Source organism: Symphalangus syndactylus, chromosome 11 (assembly GCF_028878055.3).
Source record: "Symphalangus syndactylus isolate Jambi chromosome 11, NHGRI_mSymSyn1-v2.1_pri, whole genome shotgun sequence".
In the NCBI taxonomy this organism is placed as follows: Eukaryota; Metazoa; Chordata; class Mammalia; order Primates; family Hylobatidae; genus Symphalangus; species Symphalangus syndactylus.
The window spans coordinates 90573449-90592010 of record NC_072433.2 but is presented as its reverse complement, the minus strand read 5'-3'; the positions used below and the strand labels follow the sequence as shown (position 1 = coordinate 90592010).

General features: G+C 35.4%; 1 protein-coding gene across 14 annotated transcripts; it reads left to right on the top strand.

Annotated features, from left to right (window-relative positions):
• The first annotated feature begins 913 nt into the window (after window positions 1–913).
• NUDT12 (nudix hydrolase 12) lies at window positions 914–17799 on the top strand. 14 transcript variants are annotated; one of them, XM_063612842.1, is made up of 8 exons: window positions 947–1048; window positions 3809–4020; window positions 4594–5183; window positions 7965–8132; window positions 9214–9327; window positions 11644–11843; window positions 16912–16982; window positions 17392–17799. In XM_063612842.1, the coding sequence occupies exons 2-8, from the start codon at window positions 3815–3817 to the stop codon at window positions 17546–17548; spliced, it is 1506 nt and encodes a 501-aa protein (XP_063468912.1). In that variant the 5' UTR covers window positions 947–1048; window positions 3809–3814; the 3' UTR covers window positions 17549–17799. The 14 variants fall into 14 exon arrangements, with proteins under 14 accessions (XP_055155032.1, XP_063468912.1, XP_055155033.1 ...); XM_063612843.1 differs by lacking the exon at window positions 947–1048 and adding an exon at window positions 1070–1259 and having other exon boundaries at window positions 3809–3966; XM_063612841.1 differs by lacking the exon at window positions 947–1048 and adding an exon at window positions 1072–1259.
• Window positions 17800–18562: the final 763 nt, after the last annotated feature.

The window sequence follows — 18562 nt, the reverse complement described above, 5'->3', positions numbered from 1 at the left end:
AGAGGTTGCAGTGAGCCAAGCTCGCACTACTGTACTCCAGCCTGGGTGACAGAGTGAGACCCCATCTCAAAAAAAGAAAGAAAAAAAAAAGCAGCACAGGGCGTTAGAAGAAGCCGTCATGATCAATGTCAACTGGTGCATACAGCTTCACGGTGAGAAGGAGCTTACAAGGGTAAAATCTGGGTGGGAAACAATGATCAATTGTAAGAGACCCCTGTAGCTGTTGCTGATTACCAAGCAGAGAGTTTAGTAAACGAAAAAGCCCCGGTCTGGAAGTTAGAAGACCGCCAACACCTAGTTTTGTAATCTCGGACTCATAACTTCTGTAGATTTTGGAGCATAAAAGCACAGGAACTGAAGTAAAAATAACGACAATAATTTTGTTGTGGGTGCCCGCTCTGCACAGCTTTGGATACATTATCCTATTTACACCTCACAACCCAATGAGGTGTTGTGGGCGCTTGATACATACTTTTTAAAGGACTACTGAATAAGTTAGGCGTCAGTATATGATACCAGTTTTCCCATGGGGTGAATGATTAAGGTGTTACAGAGGCCGAATATCTCGTTTAAGAGTGACTTGGTCTGGTCAATATTCCAGGATTATTTAACAGGAAAGAATGCTTTGAGCACTCAATTGCATTGGACTGTATTGGAGACAGGGCTGGGAGTTGGGTGCGAGACGCTGGAAAATTTAAAATAGTTTCCTCAGGCCTACAGTTTTCCGATCGCCTGCAGCACGTTCTATCTATACATCACAGTCGCAGGAGAAGGATTTTCAGCCCTTCATTCAGCGCCAATCCTTTAGACAGTGATCTCTCCCGCGCCGGCTCCCAAACACCTCCACCCCCAATCTCCGCCCCTTCTCCCGTTGCGCACAACCTGTGGGCTTCAAACTACATCTCCCATAAAGCCGCGGGAAGGCCCCCCTGCCACCCCCAGATCTCCACCGGAAGTCGGGAAGGCTGCATCCGGCTCCAGGAAAAGCGAGTGGGATATCCAAATCTTTCGACTGCATCCTGGTTGCCTCTACTGTGGTCACCTTTGGGTTAGTAAAAGGAGTGGGGAGTCAGTCGTCTCACTGTCCCCTCTGGGGGCGGTGACCAGTTCCCTGGGCTCTTTGGTTCCCTCGCTGCCACGCGTGGCCCCGCCAGGTTGTGTGGCGCAGCCTCGTAGTGGTTTGGTGGGCGCAGGCGCGGGAGCCAGGGACGCATTTGCAGGGGCTCCTGGGACAGGGCGGAGGCGCAGGCGGTCCTGAGGTTGGTAGAGTTTCCTGCCCAAGCTGAGATGGGGAAAAGAAAGCGCTACTTAGGGTGTGATTTCACCCCGAAAGAAGGAATCTCACAGTAGTGGCAAGAAAGTAAAATATCTCAAGGCATTTTACCATTTTCAGAGACCGTGCACGGGTGGCGCTTAATTGGTCTTGAGTGCCCAGGGAGTGGATGAAATTCGTTAATTGATGGTCAGTGACTTCAGTGACAGAGCGATATTTGAGGTCTGTCCTGTCCCATTCGGTCTGTGTGAGCATGCGGAAGTCATGGGCCCCGGGTTACATGTCAGTAAAAGTGGATGTTGGTTTGTTAAAAATTTATGTCCCTTTAAATCTAATATTCTTTTAAATGATTTCTCGGAATAGTCCTTGAGCGTCTTGGAAAACAGGGGCAGCACTTTATTCTGCCTTCAAATCTTTACCTTCTATAACCTGTCAATGAGAATTGAAAAAGTAAATCAAACAGTAGAATCGGGTGTTAGACTTCATGTGCTTCTCTGGAATGAATAATGGTACTATCTCTAGATGGCTTTTCTGCTGGGAAAGCTAGAGGGAAAACTGTACACTTTCCACTTCCTGTCTCCACAGAATGGCATATGCATAAGCATTGCCCTGGAGGTAGTGAATGACGCCGTATTTTTGAAGGACAATTTTGCAGTCACCTGGCGTGGCCTGTGAGAATGTGAGGGAGTGGCGGTGACCCCAGAACATAAGACAGTGAAATATTATTCAAACTAAATCTAGCTGAAAATACTATAATAGGGTTTTTGGAAAATAAGAGAAAGACAATTTGGAAGGGAGATCAGTACAGGAGCTGTACAGCAGTGATTCAAAATAAAGTCCTGAAAAGTTATAGCTTTTGTTATGCATAGTATTTTTAACGTATTTAGAAATTTCAATATGAAAGGAATAGCGAAGTAAATTCTATAATAAATCAAAAATTATTCTCTCATGTAGATATTACTTCTGGTAATTTAATTTCTTTTTTTTTTTTTTTTTTTTTTGAGACGGAGTCTAGCTCTGTCGCCCAGGCTGGAGTGCAGTGGCGCAGTCTCGACTCACTGCAAGCTCCGCCTCCCAGGTTCACGCCATTCTCCTGCCTCAGCCTCTCCGAGTAGCTGGGACTACAGGCGCCCGCCACCGCGCCCGGCTAATTTTTTGTATTTTTAGTAGAGACGGGGTTTCACTGTGGTCTCGATCGCCTGACCTCGTGATCCGCCCGCCTCGGCCTCCCAAAGTGCTGGGATTACAAGCGTGAGCCACCGCGCCCGGCCTGGTAATTTAATTTCTAAACAAATTTCCACTGTTAGGTTTCATCCAAGTGTTTCCATGACTGTGAGCAGTTTTAACCTATTTATAAGTAGCAGAAAGACACAAATACGAAAGGTGAACAGCTCCAAAATGAGACAATTAACGTTTACTCCTTGTTTTCCGTAAATTTTGTTCATACTATTCCTGCCATGCAATTCATCAGCCAGATCGCCCTTTCACAACCCAGGAGACGGCAGCTATCAAAAACTGTGGGCTATAACCTTTCTGTCTTTTTGGCTTAAAAATCTTATTGCTTAGAATGATAGAAATGTTGTTAGAATCCCAAATCTTAATAGCATTTCATAGAAAGAAGAATTATACCTTAAAAAAATACTGTGAGAAGTTCACAGACAGTTGAATCATGAACCATTTTTACCATTCCCCGCCGCCAAAAAAAAAAAGACAAAAAAAGCTCACTTTGTGCTCTATCATCTGCAGTCCATGATTAGGCAATATTTAAGAGGTATGGGACAATTATTTCGGGTTTTTTTACCCCACTGAAACAAAAGGTGACAAAGCAGATAAAGTTAATGAGTTTTAAAAGCTGCTCTGATTCAAGGACAACAAAGTGACCAACAGAACTGTCCAACAGAACCAAAAATATATGGTCATCTGATTTGTGACAATATTTGTCTCAGTGTAGTAGGACAAAGATGGTAATTTCAAGAATAATGCGGAGTAATACGGATTATGCATTGGGTAAAAACGTATCTTGACCCCTACCTCATGCCGTGAACAAAAATAGATCCTAGATGGATTACAGAATTAATTGTGCAAGGTCAAACAATAAACTGTTTTCCTGTGAAACTTAGAAATTCTCTGCCTTCCATCTGTTTTAATGCTCTCCCCCTCATGTCCCCACCCCATCGTGAAGTCCCCTCTGGTCTACCCTAAATACCTCCTCCTTATATGTTACCTGGTTCCCCATCCCAAGGATATAGCCCCCTCATCTGTACTGTCAGAGCTCTTTATTCATTATTTTCCCCTCGTCTGTACTGTCAGAGCTCTTTATTCATTATTTTGTGTAACTCCCATGGGCATATAAATTGTGTTGTATTTTATAATTCTAAACTGATAACATTTTGAAATTGAAATGTATGCTGTTTAAGGATTGCCTTTTGAATAGTATACTGCCTTGGAAACCATTGCTATTATTCTAACAATATCATTCATTGATAAAAAAGCAGTTGCAAATAAGCTTTTTCCCCTTATTTTCCTTCTTTTAAGGAAGAAATGTCTTCTGTAAAAAGAAGTCCGAAGCAAGAAATAGTTACTCAGTTTCACTGTTCAGCTGCTGAAGGAGATATTGCCAAGTTAACAGGAATACTCAGTCATTCTCCATCTCTACTCAATGAAACTTCTGAAAATGGCTGGACTGCTTTAATGTATGCAGCAAGGAATGGGCACCCAGACATTGTCCAATTTCTGCTTGAGAAAGGGTAAACATTTTAGGCTGTACCACCTGAAAGGATTTGTGGTTTAATTTCTTTGTTACATATTTACTTTAAAATTTTGCTTGTTTCCATATTTATATTGTTGAACTATTAAATAACTCATTGGCTAATTTATGTAAAAATGTAGCACAATTTTTCTAACTTAAAACTTTGTAACCTTTTTCATTCAGAAATTATTTCTTTATAGCAAAGCAAATTTATGAGGAGTCTAATTATAAATTTTTCTCCCAAATAGAAAATGCAGATCTCACTATGACTACCAAGGACTTCTTGTAGAATTTTGGTATCTCTTTATAGTGCATAAAGCTTAATACTGTTTTATTTTGTGAGTAATTATCCAGAAAGTGTAAGTATCCACTGTCTCTAACTTTTTGTCATTTATGATTGTTCTTTTAACCTTCCCAATAGTAAACTATGTAACAAAAGAAAAAAATCTATGTAATCATTAAAAAGAAGGACTTTAATGTGCATCTGGAAATATTTTATTGAAATAAATACAGGAGAAAGTGTTTACTTCCTATTTTACTTTTTCTCCCCAATTTTTTCTTCCATCTATAGGTGTGACAGATCAATTGTCAATAAATCAAGGCAGACTGCACTGGATATTGCTGTATTTTGGGGTTATAAGCATATAGCTAATTTACTAGCTACTGCTAAAGGTGGGAAGAAGCCTTGGTTCCTAACGAATGAAGTGGAAGAATGTGAAAATTATTTTAGCAAAACACTACTGGACCGGAAAAGTGAAAAGAGAAATAATTCTGACTGGCTACTAGCTAAAGAAAGCCATCCAGCCACAGTTTTTATTCTTTTCTCAGATTTAAATCCCTTGGTTACTCTAGGTGGCAATAAAGAAAGTTTCCAACAACCAGAAGTTAGGCTTTGTCAGCTGAACTACACAGATATAAAGGATTATTTGGCCCAGCCTGAGAAGATCACCTTGATTTTTCTTGGAGTAGAACTTGAAATAAAAGACAAGCTACTTAATTATGCTGGTGAAGTCCCAAGAGAGGAGGAAGATGGATTGGTTGCCTGGTTTGCTCTAGGTATAGATCCTATTGCTGCTGAAGAATTCAAGCAAAGACATGAAAATTGTTACTTTCTTCATCCTCCTATGCCAGCCCTTCTGCAATTGAAAGAAAAAGAAGCTGGTAAGAAATGAATGCTGCTTTTCATTGGTAAAATCTGGTTTTTAGAGTGGAGTTGGAGTTGTATGTACTTGCACTTGCCAGGGGCACTCTTTTTCCAGTAAGCAGTGAAATTAGACTATCTTCATCAGAAACCTCCTAAAGTTCTCACCCTAGGGGACTACTCTCCTGGGCAGTTAGTAGTTCTAATCAGCCCAGACGGATTTCCTGAGAATTAACCCTGGTGCATGATGATCTCATTTGATTCTTCACTGAATAATTCTTGAGTTCCTGCTACACACAGAACATGATGGCAAAGATGTTGCCTGTTTTGATTTGTTTTGTATTCTGTTGATGGGGCTTTTTATGTCATGGTAAGAAATTGGGTTTTGATTCTAAAGCCATTTAAATGTAACCTAACCTGTGTTTAAAATACTGTTTTTAAAAAAACACTGCACCCTGGCTGCATCATAGAGCATAAATTGTACACATGTAAGTAAGTAAGTGTGAAAGTTGGGATTGGGAGTCTTGTTAAGAGGGAATTGAGTATTACTACTGCCGAAGTAAGAGATTGCAATGGCTTGAGTTAGAATGGAGGCAGTGGAGATGGAGACAAAGGGAGAATTTGAGATATTCTTGAGGTAGAATGGATAGGGCTTGATCTGTAGGTTGAGACCCTTATAAGTGAGAGATGGTGGTAATATGGCATGAATTAAGGTACTGATAGTAGAAATGGAGGAAAAGAGTGTACATGCAAGATAAATTTTGGAGAGAAAATCAGTGGTCTTTGCTATTGAATTGGGTATGGGATATATAATAATGAAGGAAAAGATTAAGAATGACTGCTAGGCTAGAGACTTTAATAATTTGGTATATAGTGATACCATTTCTCAATAATATAGGATGATGGGTAGAGCAAGGAAAGCAGGACAGACTTGGATTAAAAAAATCAAGAGTTTACTTTTGGGCATACTAAGTTTTAGAAATGGACATTACAATCAGATGTCTGAACTGGAAATACCCATATGGCAGTCATCAACACGAAGATACTTAAATCCCAAAAATCTCCTGAGATTACTTGGAGAGTTGAGAGGAAGCAAGAAAAACTCAGAATAAGACCTGAGTCCCCCTAAATTTAAAGGTAAGCTGCAAGCAGGAGAGCCATCAAAGGAGTTGGAAACAGTGTGGCCATGAGGTAGGAACAGACCAAGAGGCCTCAGGGAAACCAAGACAGCAGAGTATTTCCAGGAGGGAGTGGTCAAATGTATTGAATGCTGTTATGAACTTGAGTAAGATGAAGGCAAAGCGTTTTTTTTTTGTTTCGTTTTGTTTTATTTTTTAAAGAATCTTTGTCTTTGGTAATATGAAGCTATTGATGAACTTGACAAGAGAAATGTCAGTGGAGTGAAAGGAACAGAAACCAGATTATGGTAGATTGATGAGTTACTGGGAAGTTAGGAATAGGTCACTTGTCAGTGACCACCTTCCCTTAAGGTGATAGAGGACCTTCCAGAGACTGCTTAAATATCTCCTCAAAGTTTGGTGTGGTATGTTTTATTCTCCACACCTGTGGATAAATCATCAAACTTTTTAAAGAAAATTTATTTTCTTTAGACATATATACATTATTTTAAGATCAAAAAGATCTGATAAATGAGCTAGTTGCTTGCTTTTTTCCCGTGTAGGAAAACTGAGGCTTTTTAACTCACTTGCTCTATAAGTTTACACAGTTACTTAACTTTTCTGTGACTCAGTTTACTCCTACAGAAAATGATAATAATAGTACCTATCTTCTTTAGGGTTGCTCTAAACATTAAATAATCTATATAAAATTCCTTGCATGATGCTTGGCACATTGTAAGTACTCAACAAATGTTAGCTTTTCTTATTGTGATGATTCTGAAATTATGTAAATACCCTAGTGTAAGTTACATACTATAAGGTTATGTAGCAGGCAAAAATGTAATGTTGTCTATTCATTGCAACTGTTTTATTTATTTTTCCCAGTTTAAATGATGTTAGAATTTTTATTATTTTGTTCATTTCAAGAATCTGTAGACCAAATAATGTATTTTAGGGAGGGTAACTTTGTCAAGCATTTAAAATACAGCATTTCTAGTCTTATTGCCTCAACTGTAATATTTCTGGACAGGTCATATTAATTTTTTTTGAACTACCAAAGTAAAACCTATAACTAAAGTGTATATATTTTAAGATTTATCCCATTAGGCATTTTTTGGTAAACAAAGTTAACCATGAATGTAGTAAATGCAGTGTGTTTTATACTGTGTACATGCAGTCTCCAGTTGAAAACAGGTTGTGTTCCACATGGCACGGAGCATCAATGGCATAGTCACCAAGAGAGTGGTGATAGCCTCCTACAGTTTCCTAGTAATATTTCCTTTAGAGTACAAATCTCACTTAAGAACTGACTTTGTGGTATATTTTTATTAAAATCACTATTGTAAAATCACTGTTTGTAAACTTACTCTACACTAGAATCATGAATACCCCAAATTTTAAAATCACCTACAGTAAAAGCCTGATCTAATATAGGATGTAAGATAGATGTTAGTACGTCTATCTTATATGAAAGTTATATTTTATTCAAACTAAAAAATCTAATTTTTGTAATCCAGAAAATTAAATCTTTTACTTTAAAAGAAAAATACACATTATAAAAATAGAAATACTAAAACCCCTGATCACACAGCTATTCTTATTGTAGCTTGAGAACATTTTACTTATATATTGATTTTAATTTCTTACAGAATTAAAATTTTTGTGCTTTTCTTTTTTTTGAAGGGGTTGTAGCTCAAGCAAGATCTGTTCTTGCCTGGCACAGTCGATACAAGTTTTGCCCAACCTGTGGAAATGCAACTAAAATTGAAGAAGGTGGCTATAAGAGAGTCTGTTTAAAAGAGGACTGTCCTAGTCTCAATGGCGTTCATAATACCTCATACCCAAGAGTTGGTAAGCCCTTTATTTTATATCTCAGCCACCTGGATCTTGTGGAATAGGATATTCTGGAAAGAGAAAATTTGTGAGGAGCTAAAGAGTTTTCCTTTTTATGGAAAACATGTCTAACCATTAAGAATGTAAGTGTTAAAGTGTTACATACTTTCATGATTTTCAAGTAAAAAGCATGGTACATCAATAGCCATTTCTTAACTTTGGGTTACTCACTATGAATTTGATATGTTACGATACATGATTTCAAAAGCCAACCAATTTGGCTCTACTTAGTGGAGGAAAAGCCCCAACAATTTATTGCCTGTTTGAGGCATTACCAAAGCAGTACAGTCTGGCACTAGCTTTTCATTACTGTTAATGTCTGCATGTATTCTCTCTTCTAATTGCTGCCTTGAGTCTGCTGTAGGTTTGGAAATCTGATATCCCAGACCTTTAAAACTGTGTGAAAAAAGAATAGATAGGCTCAGCAACACCTGAGGAGGCTTCTGGGGAGAAAAATACATGGCTTAGTGACATCTGTTTTTGTTGCTCAAGAGCCTTTTACATTTAATTCCTAGTTCTTAGTCATGATATAGTGAGAAGAATTTGCTGAATTAGTAACTTCTAGAGAGATGAACTGTTATTTAAATTTTATTTAATGACTTAAATCTAATAGTAGAACCACATTAGCTTTTAAAAACATTTTGTTAAGGGTTAGGATGGGAGAGGGAAATTAACTATTTACTGTGGTAAAATTTGAATTTTCCTTATTTCCATGTATTACCTACTCAAATTTTTTTCTCATTAAAAAGTAATAATACACCTAACATCCATAAGTACAGAATAAATGTTGCTGTTAAGATTGGGGGAAGATGGACAAAAATGGTCTTCTTCTAGCTTACTGACACTATTCTATACAATTTCCCTGAGATATTCTATTATCAGCTACATTAGGGCAGAAAGAAGCAATCTCTTACAACCAGACAAAAGTTCTATCCCTATAGGAGATATACCTTTATATTTTCCTATCAGACAGTGTTTGTACAATGAATCTAAATTCGTTTTTCCTGCCATTCATGTATCTGATCTTTTTTTTCAACAGATCCAGTAGTAATCATGCAAGTTATTCATCCAGATGGGACCAAATGTCTTTTAGGCAGGCAGAAAAGATTTCCCCCAGGCATGTTTACTTGCCTTGCTGGATTTATTGAGCCTGGTAAGCCATTTCTTAATAATTTATATTTAACTTATAATTTCAAAATATGAAGTTTAGGTAACATTTGAGAAATAATCTCTGATAAATTATGTTATAAAACTGGGTTATTTTAAGGTATTTTAAACTTGATACAATTTTAATAATATAGTTTAAACATGTAATTCTCATGTTTTATATGAGAATCATATAAATTACTTTTCCTGGTAATTTGGTCTGCTTTGTTAAAAATTCAGTATTTGCTCTTTGATATGTTGCTCTTGACCCAGGTATCTAGGTTCCACCTCATTTCCTTCTGTACTAGATGCAACTGTCACCTTTTCGAAGAGGCCTTGCTTGATTGCCCCAGATACATTAGTTAGCCCCCATACCCTGCATTCACAATCCCTATCATCCTGCCTGATTTTTCCCTATGGCACTCATCATCACCTAATATAGTATGTACGTATGTATATATGTACTTACTAATTTATTATCTGCTGTTTCAAGAATATAAGTTTCATAAGCACAGGGAGTTTATTTTATCCACTGCTGTATCTGAAACCCTCATAGCACATGCCTATAGCACATGTAGTAGAAAGTCAGTTAATGTTTGTGGAGTGAATGCATGTATCTAATTAATAAATGTTTTATCTCAATTTCAATTTCCAATATTTGCATTGCTAGATAATAATAGTAAACCTATAGTATCAGGCTGTGTTTTGGAGGAGGATCATATAATATATATAAAAGAGTATCAGGCTGTGTTTTATATATATTTTTCGTATGATCTTCATACAACCTTATAAAATACACTATTACAGTGATTTTGCAGATGGGGCATTAAGGCATAGGGACTAAACAATTTGCTCAAGATCAAACAGCTAATAAGTGATAAGGAAGAGATTTAAGTCTGGTCATGTTGGCTTCTGAGTTCTTGCTCCAAATCACTGTGCTGTCTTTAGCAGTTCTAGATCATTGTCTTAACTGCTGGGTAGTAATCCATTCATGAATATTCCACTATTTATCCATTCTGCTGATTGGACATTTAGTTTATTTTAAAGTTCTTATTACAAACAGCACTGCAATTAATATTTTTATACTTCTCGTGCACATTTGCAAGAGTTATCTAGGTTATATACATAGAGTAGCACCACCAGCTCATGTGATATGAGCATCTTAACCTTTTCTATATATTGCCAAGTTGTCTCTGAAGTGTTTCTGCCAATTTACACTTCCTCCAGCAGAACATGAAATGCTCCATTATTCCACATCTTCACCAAGTTAGGATTTTCAGACTTTTTTGTCATTCTGAGGGGTGAATGAAATCGTATCTCGTTTTCATTTTCATTTTCTTGCCGATGGGACATCTTTTTTCAAATGTGTATTAGGCATTCAGTTTTCTCTGAATTTTATATGTTTATCTTTTACCTAGTTTTGTTTTCATTGTTTATCCTTTTTTATTCATTTTAAGAATTCTTAAATATGTAGTATATGCTAATCTTTTGTTATGGTTTTGCAAATACCTTACGCTAGTCTATAATTATATTTTTACTATGTGTGTTCTTTTGATTATTATAAGTTGTTAATTTTCGTGTAGGAAATTTATCAATCTATTTGAAATAGAAAGCTATATTTAAAATATATTTTGCTAAATACAGCAATATTTAGCAAAATATTTCTAAACTTCCAGATTTTACTTAGAAATGATTTTACTTAGAAACAAATTCCCCTGTTCTAATTCTTAATTCCAACAAATTAGAAAAATAAAGTACATTTATAGGCATCACTTATCATAGCAGAGTCAGCAGTCATCTAGAGGAAAACAATTGCTTAGAAAAAGTATTAAGTTTCATCTTACGTAGTTTGTAATCTTTTAATGACCTGAAAAGAGTTACCTGCAATAATTGTTTGAAAACATAATAAAAAAAAAGTTTCAGAATTTTAGTGTGAAAGAGCTATATGTAAAAATCATGTAATTTGTAACTATTTTGTGGACAATATATACATGAGATAAGATATAAAGTGTTTGCATAGTGTTTAACCAATATTAGGTATTGGATATTTTTAGATGGTATCATTATTTTTAAAATGTAACTGACAAATTTGTACCTTAAAAAAGTGAAAAGTTTATTGTTGGCATTTTGATATTCTATATGTGGTCATGTACTTTAAAAAAATTATGTTTTCTTCAATTACAGTCTAGTTTTAGGCTTCTGCTTTCTGATTATTTGAATTGGGTTTCTGTCCAAAGTGATTTCCAGATGTTTGAACCATTCAGGACACAAAATGTCCAGGGCATGTTCATCAGCAACTTGTTCTTTTGCTCCATTTCCTTAGGAGAGACAATAGAAGATGCTGTTAGGAGAGAAGTAGAAGAGGAAAGTGGAGTCAAAGTTGGCCATGTTCAGTATGTCGCTTGTCAACCATGGCCAATGCCTTCCTCCTTAATGATTGGTTGCTTAGCTCTGGCAGTGTCTACAGAAATTAAAGTTGACAAGAATGAAATAGAGGATGCCCGCTGGTTCACTAGAGAACAGGTAAAGTTCAATTTAATTTCCTTCTTCTATTGATTGTTCCCTGACTGTATTGGTTTGGTCACAGAGCAAGGATGCATATTTTCAGCAAGTTGAATGATGCCTTTGGCCCTCTCATTATACATGGATTACATGGTAATTAGTAATTCCATACAGGAGGAGTATGTTTCACTAATTGATCTATATTAACTTATTCTGTGAGATTTTTCTAGTAGAGATGATTCTGTACCATTTCAAATTTCAGATTCCATTCCTTCACATCAATAATAATACCTATCAGTGGGTTTAGATAAACATTAATTCATAGATGAGAAACAGGAATATTCTTAGACATTTTATATTTTAGTTTATAACATTAAAACAAGTAGCTCTCAAAAAACATCAGTAAGTGCTTAAAATTTTCAGAAAGTTCTTACTCATTTTAAAATGTACTTAAGGACAAGAATGACATAACTGTATAATAAACATACACTTAAAATAACTTTTTAAAATGCCATTCCTAAATAATATATTAAAAGATAAATTACTCATCTGACCTGAAATTCTGATAAATTGCCTGCATAAAATTAATTTTATTCTATGCTTAATCCTAAAAGATGGAAATTAGATTATTGCTTATTAATTTGATAAAAAAGAATCTGTTTCAAAAGTTGGCTTTGCTTAGAAATTAAGTGTGGAGCATACATTTTGCTTTTTCGTGATGTCATTTTCATTAGGGAATGTGTCTTTCTGGAACATTTTAAAAATTGAATCACTTAGTGAAGCAATTGAAAATGCTGTCCTAAATTTTGCATGTTGAGGCTGTGTGTGGTGGCTTATACCTGTAATCCCAGAACTTTGGAAGGCCAAGGCAGGAAGCTTGATTGAGCCCAGGAGTTTGAGACTAGCCTGGGCAACACAGGGAGACCCTGTCTCTACAGATAATTTTTAAAAAGTTAGCCGGGTGCACTTATGGTACCAGCTACTTGGGAGGCTGAAGCAGGAGGATCGCCTGAGCCCAGGAAGTCAAAGCTGCAGTGAGCCATGATCGCACCACTGTAACTCCAGTCTGGGTGGCAGAGTGCAAGACCTTGTTTCCAAAAAAAAAAAACTTTGCGTGTAAATATGGATGTTGTCACTTTCTGCTGCTATTCACTGTAAAACTCATCACATTTTAATTGAATTATGTAAGCATGGGAATAGTATTTAAATATGACAGCTTTGAAATCCTAATGCATTCTATTATGGTGTGTTTTAGGTCCTGGATGTTCTGACCAAAGGGAAGCAGCAGGCATTCTTTGTGCCACCAAGCCGAGCTATTGCACATCAATTAATCAAACACTGGATTAGAATAAATCCCAATCTCTAAATCTAAGAACTAAGCTTTGGGTATTATTTAATACTTTCTAATAACACTCATTCCTCAAGTGATATTAGAGATTATTCAGTACTCTTGAGAGTGTCACAACACAAAATATCATGTTGGGTTTTCGAAATATTTTCAAAATGTTCTGTCTTAATCACAAATTCGTATTTTTACAAATTTTTTAAATATTGCCTCAGATTATGTTAAATCTGGGTCAGCCTTCTCTGAACTTTTTCTTTCTTGGTTTCTTTTCTTCCTTCACAGTTTTATCTCACAAAACCATTTTTCTAATAAGAGACATCATGTTGGAAAGATGTTCTAGAAATGTGCATAAATTTCAGTGCCTCTTGTATGCATTAAACTGATGACAAAGAAAGTTCCTGATTTGAGAAATGAAACAAAGTAATTTTAATGAATTTTTAGCTTGTATTAGCTTGAGTTAGCTTGCATTGGTTTTTCAGTCCTTTTGTTACCTTTAAGTTGTCAATATCTGGTTTTTGTTCATCTCCCCAATGTAGTCCCACTTCCTCTTTCCTGGGGGTTCCATTGTTTTAGCAGTGGAGGTGTTACAGTGTTGCCACTCGTCTAATTTGACCAGTGTTAAGAATTTTCTAATTTAATAATTTAATAGTGATCTCAATACCACACCCTCATGGAAGGAGAAAAGCATAATATTATATCTGGGACCTCTCTTTTAGACCTAAAATTAATTAACACATCTACTTATATGTTACTTATACCTAAAGCTGTTATTAAGACAAATCAAGATTGTCTGCTTTTGCACTGAAATTAAACTTGAAAGGAATTCTCATCAAATGTCAGATATTAAATAAGTCCCAGGCAAATTTACATATTTAATTTAAAACATTGGCTGTATTTCATTTTGTGATGAGTGATGTATCTGTTTTAGCAAAAAATTGTATAATCATTACCAATACTATTTATTATGCTCAAATATATCTTGGCTTTGACCTTATTTCAACACATTCTAAGAAGCCTTGACAAAATAAGTATATTTTAGAGCTGAATCAGTAAGATTCCAGAGAAAGCAAAACATAGTAGTTCACAGTTTTGCAACGTAGAAAGTCACATTTTGAAAGGCTATTTTGAAATTGATTTAATAGCTATTATGGTTTATGAGTATCAAAATTTGTATAATTTGGATCTTTACTAATGTATGCTAGAGCTAGAAGAGACCTTAAGGATAATATATGAAATTAGCTTTCCTTATTTTATAGATAAGAAAAAAGAAATTGTGAAAGGTGAATTTACCTAATTAGTGAAAGTTACATAACTAATTAATTACAAGTCTGTACTATATAATGCAGAGGACGATTCTCCCTGTAAAAGGAACTAGAAGCTATTACTAAAAATATATATAGACAAAATTAAAAGAAGGAATGATAAGAATAAATTTAATTTACCAAATATTAAAATTTTAGATACTTAACATTTATTTAACTTAAAGATAACTGTCAGATAAAACTTTATTTTACTAATGAGCAGTGATTTTCTTAGGAATTGATGAAGGCTTATTGGTATCAAGAATTTAAACCAAATTAAAACTGATACAGGACATTTAGATACATAATAAAATTTGAGCTACATAAGTATATAGAAAATAATGTACCTTGATTATTATGAAATAGAGCATCTTGAAATTCAGTTTTACTCCAAATGTACTTTTTAACACTTACAGATTCTAAGATTACATTGTAAAATTCCAGGTTTTCATAATGTTAAAATAGGAAAGTAGGATATCAAGTATCAACAAGTGTAGTTGTACATTTTGTTTTGGATATTTAATCCTTACTTGGGGAAAAATCAGCATCTAAGTAAATTATTATTTTAATAACAACTCTTAAATTGCCAACCTCTGAGAGGTGAAAAGCTATGTAAATAGAAGGAATGGCCAATTCAAAAGAATAGTAGATGTGATAGTGCCATGAATGTATTCTACTGGAAATGAATGTAATAATACATTAAATTTTTAAAATCTATTTTGTTTATTGTGTGTGTGTTTAACATGTTTTGACAAGTGTCTTGAAAAATGAGAAAAGCTGTATTTCAGTGGTTAACCTGTTTCGAATTGATATGTGCAAGAAATGCAAAAGCCTTTTTAAAAGTGTCTGTGTTTGGGAGACTTAAAACTTTATTTGAAACTTAAAATATAGTTTGGGGTCAAATACAAACAGACTTATATATATATACACATACATATATAAAGTCAATAATTTTTGCTCTTAAGGATTAAAGTGATATATCTAATATTATTTTTATTACTTGTCTAATACTGCTAATTGTTGGATTTTGATATTTTCACATGTTGATGGAACATGAAGAGTTAGAAGCCACATATTTTATTTAGTTGGAAAAATGAGAAATTCTTTTAAAGACCCAGTTAAGGATTTGGCTGAAGACAGAAAATAATAGAATAACAAAGGGAGAGACCGAGATGGAAGGAGGAAGAATAAGTTTGTTAATAAGCCAAATAAATTAAATCCCACATAACAACATAGATAGTTGGTCCTGGAACTGTGTTGCTAATGTGGATACAACAAAATATTAGGTGAAGATGTTCTATAAAACAAATCCATTAATTATTTAGAGTAAAATTTTCACAGAGCAAATTTTATTAGGGCTGAGACCCAGTTATTAGGTTCTCAGAGAGAGGGAGGGAGCGAGGGGGAGAGAGGTAGGGAGAGAGAGGGAGAGAGGGAGGGAGAGAGAGGGAGAGGGAGGGAGAGGGAAAGAGAGAGAGAGAGAGAGAGGTGGGTGGTGGGTATTGAGTGAAATTTGTGTGTTTGTTGAGGTTAAAAGCGGCTATCTCTATTAGAAAAGAAAATATGTAGGACAAAATAAATCCAATGTGCAAAATTAGGAGTTTCTGTCTTCAAATATGTAAGATCTAGGTCCTGAGGCAAAGCAAGAGTAGTTGCCAAGAGGTTGGAAAAGACAGGGAAGTTTGATATTCTCTGCAAATCGGGGAGGGTGCTTGATAAAGTGGGGGCAGATGCTTGAGAGCTTTAAGCCCACAGGAGTAGGTGAGAGACAGGCTGTATTTTGGGGCAGGGGTAATAATGTTGCCAAGTACCTGCATCTTCAAAATGAGTCATTGATTAGAGGAATTACTTGTGAACATAAACTAAATACTAAAAAATATTTTTTTCCTACACTATACCCTACCATCCTTCCAGGACAATCAGGATAGAATTCAAAAGAATTTCTGAAAGAGGGAGTGAAGTTTATTATATATGATAGATTTTCAAATAATTCCATTTATTTGCCCAAAACTAGAAATGGTCAAAAGGAAGGTCATTTAAATAATAAGGATGGCATAGGGAAAACAGGTAATCAGCAGCCTGAATTCTTGTTTGAGAAAAAAATGAATTTTCAACTGTAGGATGAATATTTGGGCATGTTAATTGGGCTAAGAGGCAAATTACTCATTCTATTTTTACTGAAGGATATCCATATATATAGTCGTATTCATTGGTGGAAGTAACACTTTTAACTTTATTTCTTCAAGACTACTCGTTTTTTGTTTTTTTTTCTTGCTAAGCAGTCAAAGCCATAGCATCAGACAACAAATACTCCTCCTTTTTGCAACTCCTGGTGTAGTGGTAACGCTCCAGAATAGTGGGTCAGATGAGAAATTTTAAACAGATTTTAAGTTGGGGCCGGGGGAAACTTTCTCCTAATGGAAACATTTTTCTTTCTAACCAGAAGTCTGATAAGAGAGACAAACTCAGCATAAAGAATGAAAAAATGCCCTGGCTTTCCATTCCTGGCTCATGGTAACTATACCAGACAAACTCTTTGCCTCACCTGTGGAGGATTAAGAACATTCTTCTAACCACTTAACTTGTGAGGAGGTTTTATTTTTAGTAATGTGGAAGTTCCACCCAGCAGTAGAAATTGAAAATGGTACTCTTGTTTATTTTAGAACAGAGTTAAGTGGACAAGTGATCTAGTCTAAAGTTTATTTTTGTTTACTTTTTATCCTGCCCATTTCACTCTAGCCTGAAATTGTCTATTGGGGCAGTGTGATGTTCCGAACATCTCAGTAGAGTACTTTATAAATATTTACTACTACTCTCAGGTAGCAGTGAGCTGAAGTCATCTCTATCAGTGGGGGTAAAAATTATTTAAAATGCCATTTATCCAACAGCTTTACTGCTAAGAGTTATTTTGCTTTTTCATTAGGTTTACTTGTGTTTATGGAACAAATTTGAATAGTACCAAGCAGTTTGGAGAATTTGGAATTCGAACTCCAAAGAAAGGATGCTCAAGGATGTGTGCAAATTCAAACCTAAGGTGCTTTGTTGGTCCCAACCATCATCCCTGCTCTATATCATACTGAGAGCTTCCATGGGAGTGTATCCACAGGTGGGAAGCCACTTGGAACCCTGTGTGTTCTGGGGTAACAGGAGAAAATATGCATGTATCTGTGTGGACCTCAAAGTTTTCATGGCTGTAGGAATGTCTAATTATTATTTCCAAAAATACCATATTTTTCTACAAATTACTAGGCTTGCCATACCAATCTTTTTTTTTTTTAGTTCCCAGCCACTTCCTACATCCTCATGAAAAATAAACACATTTTTCATTCTATTAATAATGGTAAATTTATCATATAAATAGTTTTGTTTTATACAGTGAAAATAGTATATACATTCTCCTTGTTCAGTATATCTAACATCAGTACTAATGTAATTTTTGCAAATTTAGACTTCTGGACATTATAAAAGTTACTTTTTACCTGTTGTTTACAATATATTTCTAAGAAATACAGATCTCTATTTACAACGAGCTTTTAAGGAAGCATAACTGTTTAGCTTATTCTCATAATACTAGTAATTTTTACATATGACTTTATATATAGAAGGTTGACAGTTATTTTATCCTTAACCATAAAATGAATATTAGTATTATTATCCCCATTTTACAGTTGGCTAAGATGGGGTAACTTCTCAAAGTCATGGTGTTAATAGGAGAGCCAAAACTTGAGCCCAAATTCTTTACCCCAGATCCTTTCCTTTCTTACCAGAGCTATCTTAAAGACGTTTCCTAATAACTCTGCATTGACAAAAGCACTTCCAGTCTCAGTTTCCTTCTTTAGTTTCCTAAATTTTGCTTATTTTTCAGGTTGAATCTTCTCTTGTTACTCTACACATTTCTGCAGGACATTCTTTGGATCCCACATTTCTGTCTCCAACTGTCCAACACACCTGCTTGGATGTCCCAGAGCCTCCCAAATACTGCATGTCTAAAATTAAATTATCTTTCCCCAAGCATCTTCCTGATTCTATATTCCTGTATTATTATAATATTGCCTAACATGGAAGTTGGGGCACTGTTTTAATTTGTCTGCTTT